Source organism: Phaeoacremonium minimum (genome assembly GCF_000392275.1).
Source record: "Phaeoacremonium minimum UCRPA7 unplaced genomic scaffold PA7_03_scaffold_610, whole genome shotgun sequence".
Taxonomy (NCBI): domain Eukaryota; kingdom Fungi; phylum Ascomycota; class Sordariomycetes; order Togniniales; family Togniniaceae; genus Phaeoacremonium; species Phaeoacremonium minimum.
Genome location: NW_006921512.1, coordinates 110,782 through 126,503, shown reverse-complemented (window position 1 = coordinate 126,503; position 15,722 = coordinate 110,782). Strand labels below are relative to the sequence as shown.

The 15,722-nt window shown below is 49.0% G+C and overlaps 4 protein-coding genes across 4 annotated transcripts; 1 reads left to right on the top strand and 3 right to left on the bottom strand.

Moving 5' to 3' along the window:
* Positions 1 to 350: 350 nt before the first annotated feature.
* Positions 351 to 1,774, bottom strand: UCRPA7_8778 (putative glutamate-1-semialdehyde - protein; the record flags this gene model as incomplete). The annotated part of the gene is made up of 2 exons (XM_007921288.1): positions 351 to 1,452; positions 1,503 to 1,774. The coding sequence occupies 2 exons, from the start codon at positions 1,772 to 1,774 to the stop codon at positions 351 to 353; spliced, it is 1,374 nt and encodes a 457-aa protein (XP_007919479.1).
* A 968-nt stretch (positions 1,775 to 2,742) lies between these two features.
* On the top strand, positions 2,743 to 3,564 carry UCRPA7_8777 (hypothetical protein; the record flags this gene model as incomplete). The annotated part of the gene is made up of 1 exon (XM_007921287.1): positions 2,743 to 3,564. One exon carries the CDS (start codon positions 2,743 to 2,745, stop codon positions 3,562 to 3,564), a length of 822 nt encoding a protein of 273 aa, XP_007919478.1.
* Positions 3,565 to 4,000: 436 nt separating this feature from the next.
* UCRPA7_8776 (putative steroid monooxygenase protein) lies at positions 4,001 to 5,752 on the bottom strand (the record flags this gene model as incomplete). The annotated part of the gene is made up of 2 exons (XM_007921286.1): positions 4,001 to 5,002; positions 5,054 to 5,752. 2 exons carry the CDS (start codon positions 5,750 to 5,752, stop codon positions 4,001 to 4,003), a joined length of 1,701 nt encoding a protein of 566 aa, XP_007919477.1.
* A 6,267-nt stretch (positions 5,753 to 12,019) lies between these two features.
* On the bottom strand, positions 12,020 to 13,771 carry UCRPA7_8775 (putative hexose transporter protein; the record flags this gene model as incomplete). The annotated part of the gene is made up of 4 exons (XM_007921285.1): positions 12,020 to 12,367; positions 12,427 to 13,487; positions 13,538 to 13,591; positions 13,648 to 13,771. 4 exons carry the CDS (start codon positions 13,769 to 13,771, stop codon positions 12,020 to 12,022), a joined length of 1,587 nt encoding a protein of 528 aa, XP_007919476.1.
* Positions 13,772 to 15,722: the final 1,951 nt, after the last annotated feature.

Genomic DNA, 15,722 nt, shown 5'->3' with positions numbered 1-15,722 from the left:
ATAGTGCTTCGACTTTTCGAAGACAGTTCCGAGAGAATGAGGCAAGAGCTAGGTATTGGAAAGAGCGCTGCCAAAAATCCAAAGGATGACGATCTCATCACCCCAAACTCGGACTCAGGGGTAGATTTACAAAGTCAAGGGGAGGCACCCGACACCTGGCATAGCTTTTTGCCCACACACGACACGATGGGCCACATTGGCATGCCGAGTGAGCATATGGATTGGACAAACATGTACTGGGAGAATTCTGGCTTCCCGTCATTGAGCCCTTACACGGATTTAGGACTATACCCATCGACCTGAATTTTCAATCGATTGATTGAACTAGAAAGGAGGCAGAAAAAACACAACTATAGTGTCATAATGTCCTTATGTCTCTCCAAGAACCTGGCAACACAGTCCACAAACCGATCAAGCTCTTCATCCGGAGTGTCAAGGATTAGGGCAATGGATCCGCGTCGAGTAATCCAGTATCCATCCTCCATCATCTCAAACCAGAAAAGATCTTTGAGGTCCCATCTTTCTTGGACATCTTCTACTGACTTAATGTCCTCTAGCCCCGTGTCAGAGAAGTGTATAGCCATCAATGCTCCACGTCCAGTAAACGAGCATTTCGTTCCCTTGGTGATGGCCTGCAACTTCTGGCGGTATACGTCGCCCTTTGCGTTGAATGCAACATTTACCTCAGGCGTTAGAACTTTTGAGAAGCCAGCATAGCCAGCATACATAGCCATAGTATTGTTGTTGAAAGTGCCTGAATGAGCAAGCGAGCCAGATGATCGTGGATCATACACAGACATAATATCAGCACGGCCACCGAATGCGCCAAATGCAAAACCACCTCCAAGGTACTTTCCAAATGACGTGAGATCTGGTTTGAGGCCTAGTATGCTCTGCAGTCCTCCGGGGCCTAGCCGAGAAGTCATGACCTCGTCAAGGAGGAAGACGGCGCCCACTTTCTTTGCAGACTCCTGGATCTGAAGCAGGAACTCTTTGGTTCCAACAATGCAGCCACCAGCACCTTGCATACCTTCCACCATAACAGCAGCTAGATCCGGCGTACCTTCAATCACAGCTTTAGCAGATTCCACGTCGTTATATCTGCCAATCACCCAATCATCTTTGTTGACGTTGTTCGTGGCAACCTTGCCATCTCCAAAAGAAAGCACGGCGCCATGGTATGCGCCACAGAAAACCACCACCTTGCGCTTTCCGGTAAATTGCTTGGCTCCATTAAGAGCATGCAAATTTGCTTCGGTACCTGAGTTGGTAAACCGAACACGTTCCAAGCCAAAACGCTCGCACATTAGAGCGGCATGCTTTTGCTCCTGGATGATGGTGGACCCAAGATTCAACCCAACGTTGTCAAATGTGGTGAAAATAGCGTCACGGATCACAGGGTGAGAGTGTCCGTAGATGCCTGCAGTGAGCTCACCGACAAAGTCAGTATATCTAGTTCAGGTTAGCTCTTGATACTCGGATCAAGCGAACTTCAGTCATACTTGTGGCCATCTTCGTCCCAAACAAATGGCCCTCTTCCCTGCTTCATGACAAGCGGAAATGGCGAAGTGTGGAGAAGTGTGCGGGTGTTACCACCGGGAAGGTTGTTCACAGCAACTTCATGCTGCTTTCCAGATATTGGATTACGCTCAACATATCGGGCCTCCGCTGCTGAGAGTGCGGCCTTAACGGGATCGGTTCCAACAGCTGCAAGTTTCGCCTTGATGTCTGAGACCAGGTTGGTCGTCTGCTCTTGGATTGCACTAGGCGCCATGGCGGTTGTTTAGGAGAGAGAAAAAGTGTTGCTGCGTGGTATCCGTCTGACGACACTTGAGAATGCACGTCAATTACTCTGGTCTCGACCGGGTACAGGTTTTGATTCTTTAGACAATTCGCCGGCGACAGAGGCGACAACGAATCTCCGAGACCTCGCCAATTACATGCATTCAGCTATCGTAGATGGAAATCTCTCGCCGAAACTATTACTCAACCGAAACAAGTTGATGGATAGCCGTATACTCCAAAAGACTTACCCCGCCGTTCATTCGTGCCGCCGAAGCCACTGCGCGATATCTAGCTTTATCTTATCAGCTCCGGCACCGGGCCCGCAATCGAAGATTCTCTCGCTTCCCACCGACCCGGCCGTGGGCGGTCTCATGGGCCAATCACGGTGGATCGGCAATTTCGTGTACAATTCCGAATACATAGGTACATGTCTTGTATCCACTGGAGAATATGGCAAGAGCGCGACTATTATCTGATAATCTAGTGTTCATTCAGACATTCTGGTCACACAAGATCGAGTGTTGAAAGTGCAGTAAATGGCTTAGACTTTTCGAAACGACAAAATCATCAGTCACAATGGCCATGTCTGAGTTGCGGCTGCAGATGCTGAGCGTAGATCTCCTGGGCAACGTACTTGGAGTCGCCATCCTTGGTGCGGCACTGTCTCTTGTCTGGGGATTACTTCGACCATGGATCAGTTCAAGAAATGGAGGCAAAGGTGCGAAGAACTCAGTCACGCTTAGCACTACAGCCACGTCGTCATCTCCGTTTGATGTCATGGGTGAGATTGAGCCTCTACATGATCTTGACCTCGAAAACGAAAAGCCGATGCGTATCTACAAATTCGCGGACAAATATAACCTCACAATGGGTAATTCGACCTAGCAAATCTAATGAAGTGTCAATGCTAATTGAGTTCTAGGGTTGAGGAAAACTACTGTAAATACAGTCACACACATGGACCAACAGTACGCTGAGCGGATTGAAGAACGAAAGAAGATCTTGAAACAGTATCCCGGGGCGCTCGGCTTCGTTGAAACCGGAGTTGAGATGGTTAACGAGCTCTACACCTTCTTGATGACGCATTACTTGCCAAAAAGATATCCTACTATGTTTAAGCTGGACAAGAAACAGTCTGTGCTGCGCAATCTTGTACTGAAAGAGGATTATCCTCTTGAGCCGCCAGCCGACACTGTTGCCACACTCCGTATCATTGCATTGGTCGTGGACGAAGACTTCTTGATGCTACTTCCTTCTCCTGACGGTGATGGTTACTCTCTCCAAGCCTTCGTTTGGCTGTATCCAGTAGGATTTGACCCGGCTGGTAAGCTGGGTATTAAGCTCCGCGATGCGCATAAGCCCGTTCCCGGATATAAGCAACATCTCCAGATGTCGATGGATCGATACTTTGACCGCCTCGTACCCGGAAAGGTGGTCGATCGAGTCAACTGGGCAGTGGCAACCAACTCGAGCTTGTGCGAACGCGGGGAATATCATCTTTACTCCGACGACCAGGTCAGTACCCAGACTGATATTGATCTTAACGACACATGGGTGCGTTGCGAACTACAGACATTATTTGGCCTGCCAAAAACTGGGGGCAGGATATTGAGTGTACACCTCTACCTGTATCCCATCCAAGAAATGAAAGATGTCGGACTGGCGGATGAGATGTGCCGGGCCATTGATGGCTACGGACAAGGAAATGCAAGCGGATTTTTCAGGTACAAGCGTGTGCCAGTCTGGGGTGAGAAGGTCAAGGAGTTCTTGAAAAGCTGAAAGACAAGCCGCCGGACAAGCTTTCAAAAACCTGAACGCTCAACGCCTTGCAAGCAGAAAAAGAATGTTGAATAGGTCTAGAGATCAAAGCTGAGCAACAGGTGACCCTGGGTATCTCGATTATTCTATATTGCGCTTGGTCCTATGCTTATAAAGCCACGCTTGGTATGAGATGTCACGGCGAAGAGAATTACGGCGTAGTGTTACGATATAGCTCAGCATCATCAAAGCAATCAACCGAATAAAAGCATGTTGGCATGACTGTTTTCTGCAGGAATAATAATCATTCACATTCTTCATGCGACTTCTTTAAGTTATGATGGCAGACGTATCCCAGGTATTTCATTCCAGATCATTTTCCCAATGCGAGCATATTGTTTGTGTTATGGGGAGTTGCTCACGACCAAGTATATCCCACCATAAGCAATAAAGCACTTTAATACACGAAAGCCTCATATTCCTCCTCTGGTTTATCGAAATACCATGCTAGATCTTTGCCCTCGCCCTCCATGACAGTAAAACCGTTGCCCAGATATGCCCATCTATTTTGATTGAATGTCTTCCAGTCCCAGTCCTCGTAACGGGGTTCCTTTAAGACGTGAAACCAGTGAATACGACTTCCCGGATGCAAGCCAATCACTGGTCCTGACTCTTTGCCGTTCTTGAACCAGCTCCGGCACTTGCTGGCCCACGCCATTCGCGGTAGGAATGTGTCTGCATGTTCTACAAATTCTTTGATGGCGTTTTCCTGAGGGCAGAAGCTTTTATATCCTTCCGTCTGTGCTTTATAAATCATCTTGAGCATGTACTTGGTGACATGCTCGGTGATTGGGATAGCGGAGCCATGACCGACAGGAGCGTTTGGACCCATGAACATGAAGTAGTTTGGCATGTCTGCAGGTGTCATGGAAAGATAGGCAGTCGGGCGCTCAGCCCAAGCCTCCCGTAGATCAACGCCGTTGCGGCCAATAATAGGGAACCGTGGCCGGAAGGACAAATCGAACCCAGTAGCGCAGACAATTGCGTCACACTTTATCAACTCTCCAGTCGACATGACGATACCTTCTGGGACAACCTTGGATATTTCGGTTTTGGTAATAACTGACACATTAGGAGCTGACAATGCTTCCAAATATCCAGGCCCTGGAGATGGTCTCCGGCAACCGACTGAGAAATCTGGGATGATGAAATCTTTGAGGGGACTATCGGGGCCCAGACGACGCAGCATCTCCTCCGTAGAGAATTGCTTTGCGGCTGCTTGTTCAGGGGTATCGGCATGAAGCATCTTAAACCGTGCACACAACTCATGTTCGACGTTCTTCCGGTATTTGAGATATAGAGATGGATCCTGCTCGAACTCTCGCTTCTGTTCCTCGGTGAAGTCGAAATTTTGACCACCAGGTGCAGCATACTTGCTTCCAAACCCAGCAGTAATCCACTGAACGCGACGTTAGAGACTTTTTAAATAGGGAGAAGAGCAGACACGTACAGTTGGGCCTCTGATAAATGTAGTCAGATGCTTCACCTCTGGCTGCAACGCAGTGACCACTTGAATACCACTGGAACCATAGCCAATGACTGCGACTGTTTTGTCCTTGAGGTCCACAGGCCTCCAAGCTGCAGTATGGAGCAATTCGCCCGCGAATGAATGAAGCTCCGGAATATTTGGCCACTTCCAGTTGTTCAAGAAGCCAGAACCATTGATAAAGAAATGGCCCCAATCATCAAAGACTTCCCCGGTCGTCAGATTCTCGATTTTGAATTTCCACACTCCCTCGTTCTCATCCCACCTCGCCTCAACTACCCTATGTTGAAACTTGACATATGGCAGCAAGCCATGCTTCTTTGCTGCTTTCTGGAAATATTCCAGAATCTCGGGCTGTGGCGAGTAGTATCTGTTCCATCTCGGGTTGGGCTCCCATGAGTATTGGTAGTTATGGCTGGGAATATCGCACGCACAGCCTGGATACTGGTTTTCCAACCACGTACCACCGGCCTCTGCGTTCTTCTCATAGATTTGGAGGTCGACGTTCTTCATGTGAACCTTGACATTGCGGGCGACGTTCAATCCGCTTGCGCCAGCTCCAAGAGTGATGATCCGCACATGACGGGGAGTGCACATCGGCTCCTCGACAATCTGGTATGTAGACGCTTTGGGTTCCATGCCGTTCATGACTGTTGAAGGCATTGTGGTCTCGCTTTTACTGGTACTGTCGGCTACCATTTTTACAGAATGGCGATAAAACGAAGGGATGCAACTGGCACTTGCGGTAGATCATGAAGTCATGAAAACCACAGAGCTATCATATCCACTGAAGAATCACGATTCGATCGAAGTCCGATCGAGGGTTTGGGTCATCTTCGGTATCGGAGCTTCTGTCTGCCTCGACTCAAGCAGCTAACGCCGTCGATTGCCTAATTGGGCTACTTGAAATATGTGCTCTGAGATTGGTCCCTTACGCCGAGAGATCTCGGGATGCATTTCCACGCTAAGAACGCACCAGATATGACTAGCCCACCACGCCGAATCTTTCTCCACTGATAGAAGAACGGCATAGGAACAGAGGCAAGGACGGTCAACCTACGGAACTCGGCGATTCGATGTAATTTAGCGCAGTCAGGTAAGTTTCGCCGTCGCCTGGCCGCCCCCTGACTTCCGAGTTGCGGCGAAAAAGGGATACCCTCGTCCGCAATGCTTTAGATCAGGTGCATTCTGGGAGCGTTGTAGTAGGCACCTGTAGCAAGATGTCGGCTTCAACATTTATCAAAGTCAATCATGACTCTTTCGAGCCTCAGGGGTCATGCGGCAGTCTTGACACAACGCTCTTTGCTGCGCCGAAATCAGATATCTACGCCAGTCCTCTGGGATCAACCCTTCATGTATATACAGCACCAGTAACATGCAAGCGCATTGCTAAAGAATCGTTCAAACTCGCCAGGGCTACAGTTTCGGCCAAATGGACGCTGCAGTTTGATCAGGGCGGCTTGGTCTTTACACTTCCTAGACCAAGCAACCTCAATCCAGATGCTGTAAATGCAACCACTGCCGATGTGCATCCGGCATGGGTCAAGGCCGGCATTGAGGTGAATGACGGCATTGCAGCAGTCAGCATTGTTGGGAAGTCACTCAATGGCTGGTGCGACTGGAGCCTAGTACCGGCTGGCGGCATTAAAGGTCCTAACGGAGAGATTCAGGTGACTCTTGAGATGACCCGGTTCAAGAATGCTTTGATGATTTGGATGGTCGATTCCGATAAGAAGATTCTTATTCGGAAGATCCCTTGGCTGTTTTTGGACAACGACGACCTCAGTAACGACGCTTTGGTCGGGGTATATGCCGCACGGCCAGATCCATATGACCAGTCGGGAGGGCAAGATTTGGAAGTGAAGCTCTCTGACTTCCGTCTTGAAACGTTGTAGAATATGAGCTAGCGGGGGATCGTTGAGCATAAAGCGCGGGTTCCAATGCAGTCACCGGTAGATACAACTTCTTGCGATAAAACCACTCATCCTGCAAAATCGGCCTTCTCTGCTGCCCAACGTTCCAGTCTCTCCTTTCCATGGCTTACCATGAGGACCGCGGTCGTGAAATCGTCGACATCATTTGGACGCGCTTCTTCAAATAACCTTCCGCAGCGCAGACTTTCTATTGATGTTTCGCCGCCAAAGCGACTGACCTCGAGCCATTTATACGGCGAAGTTGCATCCCAGAGCCCACTCCGTGACGTAAAAGTCAGTCCTCCTGGACATGGTGACCAGCCCTGTTTGAGTGTAGAATACACCGACAACACGCATACAGTCGCCAGGTACGTTCGACGAATTGATTCGCCAACAATCCAAGCGCGCCAAAGGGACTCAACAGTACCGTCCGTTTGGAAAGCATTGTTCATGCCACAGCTCACATCTTCGGCTTCCTGAAATGTGGAACACAAACGGACCATTCCAATATCCATAGTCGCGCTCTCCCACATCTGCTTGGCCCATTTGCGCAACAGGTCAATATGCAATTCTGCTTGAGCTCGAGCACGAATGTCGCCATCGAAAAGCCGGATGAGCTGATAGATAAAGAGAGCTTGAGTTCGAGCAAGATGCGACATAGTATCGATCATGACCATGCCAACAGAACCGTCAAGCGCGTCTGGCTGCGAATCTGTGAGCTGCCGTACACGGTTCTCGAGCATACGCATGACCATGGACTTGTTTGCGTCGTTCTTGGAGAGAAACGCTGTAACACTCGTATACGCGTCTTCCATCACTGAGGGTAAGGTAATCCGATACAGGTGACCATGGATGAGAGGATTGCTGCCATGCATCACCCAGCGTTTGAGCCAAGACATGACCTCTGCAATATAATCATGCAAGGTATCCTCGCCGTATGGACGAGGTTCGTCAAATTTGGGATTATGCTCCAAACCCCAGGTGTCTGGTGACAGAAACCAAATATCCGGAAGAGCGGTGCGAGAGCCTGTGGACAAAAGATTCCCTGAATTAAGCTCAGAGGTAAAATGTCTTGTCACCAGGTGATTCTCAGACTCGAACAAGCCGTCGCCTCGCGGTGATGAAGCCTCGTCGAGCGCGACAGAGGCGCGCTTCGGTGGGTATCTGCATCTCGAGCCCTTTTCAATACAACGTCGGCAGAATGGGAATTGTTTATCACATTTTCTCTTCGCTTTCGTGCACTGAAGACACGCTTTCCGTTTCGTCCCACTAGTCGCAAGAGATGTCGGTACCATGCCGTCCATTGTGGTGCGCCTCTCTGAAACACGAGACAGAAGTGCACCTAAGAAGATGCGGAGTCATGTGGTGTCAATCTCTCACAGGAAATTGACGCGGCTGACCGACACTAACGCGCGGAAATTTGTAATCTGGCGGGTTTTGAGGTGGAATTATATCATGCCACCGACTGCCCCTGCGAATCAGGAACTGCGGTGGCGTCGTGGGCCCCGGAAATCGGGTGGAAAGTTGCGGAAGGCTACCCGCCCAGTGGACGCTCCACTAAACTGTGAACTTGAGCCGGGGTAGTGATTGTTAGGTAGCCAAGGGCATCATGACCTCTACAATCAGTGGAAGAGTACATCTACTGAAGTTGATGTAAATAAAATGATGAATAGAGGACAATAGCTTTCAAATCAGTATCATGACTCTCGTCATTCAGTACATTCACCTCTACGAACTAACATGGAATACCTCGGTTAAAGAGTACAAGACTAGTTGTATCGACTTTTCATACACATCAATGAAAAGCCGCCAACGTCCTCAGATTGATAAGTATTATCAGCGGCAAAGGTCCAAACTCCGGAAATACAGCGGTCAAAGCAATCAATTACCAATTTTACTAGGTCCTACGAGGAATATAAATGAGGCTTTGGTTTGAATAATTCTTTCTATTCCGGAAAAGCTAAGGTTCAACACCCTACAGCACTCAAATACACCAGTAACAGCAGCCATCGAATTAAAATGGATGCAGAAACCAGCACAAGTCCATCTGCTTGGAGCTTTACAAAGGCGTTCCATAAGCAATCTTATCCTGCAATCTCGCCCTCACAGCCTAATAACAGCCAGAAAGGGAAGGTTGTTGTAATCACTGGTGCCTCTTCCGGGATCGGATATGGTATTGCAAATGGATTTGCAGCAGCATACGCGGATAGAGTTATCATAACTGGTAGGCGACATGCCATCCTACAGTCAGCTGTAGCATCCTTGACAAAGGCGGCTAAGGCAGTTGGATCGCAAACAACTGTCGAAGGACGGGCGCTTGATGTCACAAGCATCGACGAAACGTCTAAATTCTGGCAAGCTTTGGCGAAGGAAGGCGTCTTTGTTGATGTTCTTGTCCTCAATGCAGCGTCTACCTCAAAAAGAGCAACAATCCTTGAACATGGGCGCGACAATGTTTGGCAGGAATTTGTGGTAAACGTCAGGACTCTCATGGACTGGACTGAACAATTTCACAAACAAGCGAGCCCTGACCCAGACAGACAGAAGGTATTCTTCATCAGCATTCCTTGAAATATACGTCTGCTAACGACAAATAAGTATTTGATTAATGTCTCGACCTCCGCCATCCACATGTGGTACGATCAAGCGGAAGATCGACCATGCTATGGGCTGACGAAGAATTCCGGTACACTACTTGTGCAGCAGATTGCCAAAGATGTCAAGCTTGAACAAATGCAGATCGTGAGCTTTCATCCGGGAGGAATTTACACGGAGGCTGCTAAGAATGCCGGCTATACCGAAGAAGATTTTCCCGGTCTCTGGGATCACAGTAAGCTCGATAAAACTTTTGACAGGCACAGCTTGGATCTAATAAATTTCTAGTTGATCTACCAAGCCACTTCGCCGTCTGGCTTGCCACCGCTGATGCACAATTTCTCCATGGTCGTACAGTCTGGTCCAAATGGGATATTGAAGAGTTGAAAAGTGGGGAGATTAGGAAGAAAATCGAGAGTGATCCTCACTTTCTAAAAATCGGAGTCAAGGGCTGGTGATGATTGTCTTCGGGTAGTCTACTACAAGGTCCGAGCCGTAGACTCGGAACTTACTTTTCAGGATGGCGGATACAACATCTAGTTATTAATATTCAAAGTGATAGGGTGTTTTTGGCTCGCAATAACGCAAAGACAGCATCAAATGCATGAACTGATATGAAAATCGTATAGATTTAAGGACTTCAAATTTCATCAGATGCAATCTGGTTACCACACTAGCATTGTGGTGCGCGTGCTTCATCGAAAACAGCGAAATGGCCACATTGTTGCCTAAGTTGGGATGAGTTGCCCAAACTAGGAAGGAAAGAAGGCCGCTATTGTCGCCGACCATCCCGCCTTTCGCCCTCGAAACTTGGGAGAAGCTTACGTGAGATCAACTTTTCTCAACGAACCTACAACTATATTGTAAAGTATTTCTTGCAAAACTCCCGGCGTTCATGGCTTTCCCGATCTTCCGGTAGCTTTTGTTGCACTTCACCCTCATATAGTGAGAGAGCGTCGTTTATCTTCTGAAAGAGGAACCCCGACCATGGAGAAAGACCTTTTCATGCCCGTGCTTGAGACAAGCGCGACTCCATATGCGGCAAGATTCGTTACGCTCAGTGTATGGAAGACCTCAGATTTTTCTGTGGGATCAGAAGATTGTTGGCTGATTCCACTTGCTTGATACAGTTCCTCATTAAAGACATGTTCTCTCTTCCGACTCTTCTCTTGATTGGTGCAACTTGTCAGAGCTTGCTCTTTGCAGTTCTACCTTTTGGCTTTGCATTTCTCCCAGTTCTCATCCTTCTCCTTTATACGGCTCTCACAACACTCTATCAGTTACTGTTCATGGGGAGAAATAATTATCTTTCACAAGTCATTCATGGGCGTGTATCGGCGCAACTACCACATTACGTCGACTCGTTTGGCCGCCAGCCTGCAGGCCAACCACTGGCCGTTTTTCACATGGGTGTACGGTTCAATCATCCACTCGGGATGCTTGCTCCTGGCGGGGCGGAGATAGGAAAACACTTCATGGCATGTGTATCGGAAATCACCGATCATTCCGATGAATTTGGACTCCTCGGCCACAGCTACTGGCGTGCAGATGAACGAGCAAACCAAAACACTCTTCTGGTTATCTTCTATTTCACCTCAATCGAGAAGTTAAACTCCTTTGCGCATAGCAAGCTCCACAAGAAGGCATGGGAGTGGTATATAAACTTCTGCAAGAGAAGTGGGGGCCACATTGGCGTTTATCACGAAACCTTCTATGCGGCACCGGGTGGATATGAGACAATTTATGCCAATATGCCGCCAGTCTTGCTAGGTGAGACCCAGGTGAAGATGAAACATTGGACGGGCCACGACGAGTTCATCCGGCCTCTAGTTGACGCGGAAGTCGACCCTCTACGAAGCCAAATGAGCCGCATGGGACTGGATTGCGATGCTGTATCGATGGTGAAGTAGGACTCTTATGAGGAGTATACCGTGACGTCAACAGGGTTTTGTCTCAATGCTATAAGCGTTCGACTCTGTTCCCAGAGACAAGTATGTAATGGTAGCAATGCATCCGAGGCATCTTCCCGCAAAGGTACGAGGCATGGAATAGTGACCATGGATCACGTGTAGAAAACACAAATAGTATATAAAGTGCCTCTTGATACTACTTTGTTCAAAAGGGACTTTAGGATCAAACAAACTGGTCTTCTCACATGGCGAGTTTGCGCGTCGGTTGTGTAAGGTCAATTTACATGTTTATCCCCGATTACGAGCACGTGTGCCATGACAATATCGCATCTTCGTCATCAAATCATCTGTCATTATTGGGTATGTTAAAACTTCTAAACCTATCCTACTCCAGACTAAGTCTCCCAGCAACCTTAGAGAGCTTATAAAGGACATTCAAAACCCAGCTTCAACTGCCATTTATCAAACCACCATTCTTTAAAGCCCATCAGTATCTGTGTACGAAACTGCACTTAAGCACGAATATCGCCAGTGGTGGTGGTGTGCTCGACAATTGGGTGTTCACCCTTAGTCTCTGTGGCAGTGGGCACAGCATCGTCGTCGGCAGCCAAGTGGCGAGCCTTTTCGGAAGCGGCTCCGCCGCCGACCATGGCACTATCGCCATCGAAGTACTTGGCAATTTCCTCGAGAGGGGTGTTCTTAGTCTCGATGAACCACTTCCACACAACGAAGAGTTCGAAGGCAATCCAGGCACTGTACACAATGTAGTACTTCCAGCCGATGTTGTCGAGAGCAATAGGGTTGACGTATTGGTTGAACCACAAGGCGAGGTCAACAAAGAAGAACATAACAGTAAGACCCTATTGAGAGAGTTAGCAATGTGAACCAGACTGACCTCTTAGCAGGGTTTGATTCTTACCTTGGCGCGAATTCTGTATGGCAGAATTTCTGTCGAGTATGATACAAGCAGACCGCAGAAGCCGAGGTTGTAGAATATGAAGTACAGGAAGATGAACACGATCACAGTATTGCCAGCTGCGCGATTCTCGGTCTTGGCATATTGGGCTGAGCCGATCGTCTCAACGACGAAAGAGATGAGCATACCGATGCAGGAGGTAAGGAATAGCGGACGACGACCAATTTTGTCAACGAAGAAACATATGCCAACAGCAGATACCAACTGCACGATGGAAAGATAACCGTTGATCTCCAGCTTGGTCTTGTCGTCTGTAATGCCAATATTCTCCAGAACGCCTCCAAGATAGTAGGACACAAGCGCGTTACCAGACCATTGTGAGAACAGACCGATGCTGACAAGAATCAGAAGACGGTGGCGATTGCCGGGCGTCGACCACAGTTCGCTCCAGGCGTTCTTCTCATACTCTTGCTCAAGGGAGATAGTTTGCTGGATCTCGTGATACTCAACCTGCACCAACTCATCGTTCTCATCACCTTGAGCATGAACGTATGCGAGGACTTTCAGGGCACGCTCAGGTTTGCCCTTGGAGATCAGCCATCTGGGTGACTCTGGCACGAACCAAATGAAGCAAATCTGGACAAGCGAAGGAATAGCTTGTAGCAAACAAGGAACACGCCATGCCCAGTTGCCGTTCATCTGATCGGTGCCAAACGACACCCATGCGCCAATCAGTGAACCAAGATACCAAAGTGTGTTATAAATCGTGCTGTAAATGGCACGATGCTGAGGATGTACAAGCTCGGCAACTAGAAGAGGAGCGGACCCGTGGGCAATGGCGACGCCGAATCCGAGCATGAGACGACCGACGATGAACATGGCAATATGGAAACCCATCGACAATAGGGCAACGCCGACGAGCATGATGATACATCCGATAACGACACCGGCCCGTCTGCCGAGCAAGTCTGCGGTGTATGGAACTATCGGAATGGCAAGCATGGAGCCAATTGACATGGAGGCTGTCAATAGACCCATAGTGGACGAGCTTGGGTGGTGGAAGTCTGTGTAGGATTAGACCAGGCCAGCGCAGCAATGGGGTGAAGGTGCTTACACTCCTGCCACGCGGTGATATTCTGCAGACCGTTGATAAGAGATCCATCATATCCTGAGCGACCGATCTTAGCAATTGCGAGAGTAAAGATGGCTCAAAGCAGTACATACCATTGGTAGCTGAAGTCAACATCGCGGCCCACAGAAAAATGTAGACACTGCGCATGCCCTTCATCTGCCACCACGACACCTTAGGCCACTCGCGGCCGGCCAGCTCAAATGTTGGCTTGCCCATGATGATTAAGCCGCTCAGTAGAAACAAGCTTGAAGTTGATTTTGTGCTTCAACACAGTGAATAAGTTTACTTTGAAAATTGGCGGACAGCACGAGGAGGGCAGCGGACGAAGGCAGAGAGAGCGGAATGGTGCAAAATATATACGAGCCTGTCGAGCAACTGACTACCCTGACTATCCCCGCTTTCGTACAAAGTAGACCTCGCCATCTTCATAGTGTACAAGTCATGTGGATGGAGTATCTCCAGAGTGAACCTGTGCGTGGAGCGGTAGTGCGGAATCAGACGGCTGGCGGACCGAAGAAGCGAGCACGGTCAGGCCAGTCGAGCTCGGGCTCGATCTAAGATCAGAACAATGTCCTCGCGCCCTAATTCGCGCCACAGCTGCCCTGATCTGCCCAAAACATCAATAACCGGACCGGTGGGTGAGCAGACGGCATGATGCCACCGAGGGAGGGCCGCTGGGAGGGTAGTAGCGCCTGTACCCCCATTTGGGGCCACATTAACCACTATAGCACACTGGCGTCCAGTGACCATCCGGAACAGCTCATGGGGCAGCTGCCAGCTGGAGATATCCGCCTGGTTGTTCCACTTGATAGCTCACTAAACTGCTCCTCGTGGGGAAGGGATGAAAAAAGTTCAGTCCCCGTGGGAAATGGAGGTGAATGGACGCGGAGAACCGGTTAAATTGCCCAGCAGCACTAGCAGGGATAGTGTGGGTAATGAGGCCCGACTACGATATGACCGGGCCGGGGGTGGAAGAAATGTCAGCACGTGGTTGGAATTAACAGGAGATGAAAAGCGTGCGAGGGACGAATGCGTGCTTGCTGCGATATTTCGAAGTACTCGGTCTTTGCTCAGAAGGACGATCACGACGAGAATAGACTCAAACTGCTTGCAAGCTTGATCCGATATCCCTAGGCGATGCTAAGTCTATCTTTATAGCTTGTGGATGACATAAATGTTGTTGCTAGATAGGTTATAACTGGTCTATCTCTTCCCTAAGGGGTAACCGTGGTTATGTGAAGTGGGTATACTATGTATAGGCTGGAATAAGCTTTTGGGGCACAACCCCCGATCTCTTGTGCCACTTTGACGTGCAAACAAGCTCGCCCGCCACGCGGGTACCCGTTCATGACAAGTCTCGGCGCGTTCTCATTCGCTTTCCCGCATGTCACGAATGTCCGGATAATCTAAGCAAGACGATTCTCTTGACCAGGTTGTAATTTAGCCGGACCCTCGCGCTTGGCGCATCGCAGCACCATTCCATTCCAGGGTTGCCCAACTTGATAGGAGGTGCAGCCACTGTAAGGTGCCGAAATCCGGGCTCATGAGGGCGAACCACTGTCTTGGGACCCTGAACGCTTCTCGGATGGCAGGGTTGGTGGGGTGAACATCACACCTCTAATAGCTCCGGATATCAGGCTGTTCTCCAGGAAGAACAAGGAATCCATTTTTCCAGCGCTTATCGCTTGCGAATCTGTGACTTGGAATTTGCGAAAAATATGTCCGATCATCAGTCAATATGTGCACACTAGTAAGTATAGGATCGCCTAGATCATTCCATGATTGACTTACTGCGGCGGTCACTCGACACACCGTTCGGTTGCATGGCGATCATCAATAGTTTGTGTGATAGCTAATATCATCTTCCTCGCGTTATCTACATTTATGCCACTACCCAGTCTGGACAGATTCATTGCTGACTTGCTCATGAGCCTGGATGCAAAGCTCACAGAATTTTTGGAGGCAAGCCTGCGTAATAATTCTGTTTGCAGGGAGGGTCTCGACATTCTAAAGCCTAGAACCCAGACAGCGCAGGACAGAGATTCGATAATGCACTGCGTATCTGCGTAGCTAACAACCGTTCTATGAATCTAATCCATGGACTTCAAACCCTGGACGAATCTCTACCCGCGATACTAAGAAGCCTCAAAGTCACCAAGCCAATCCA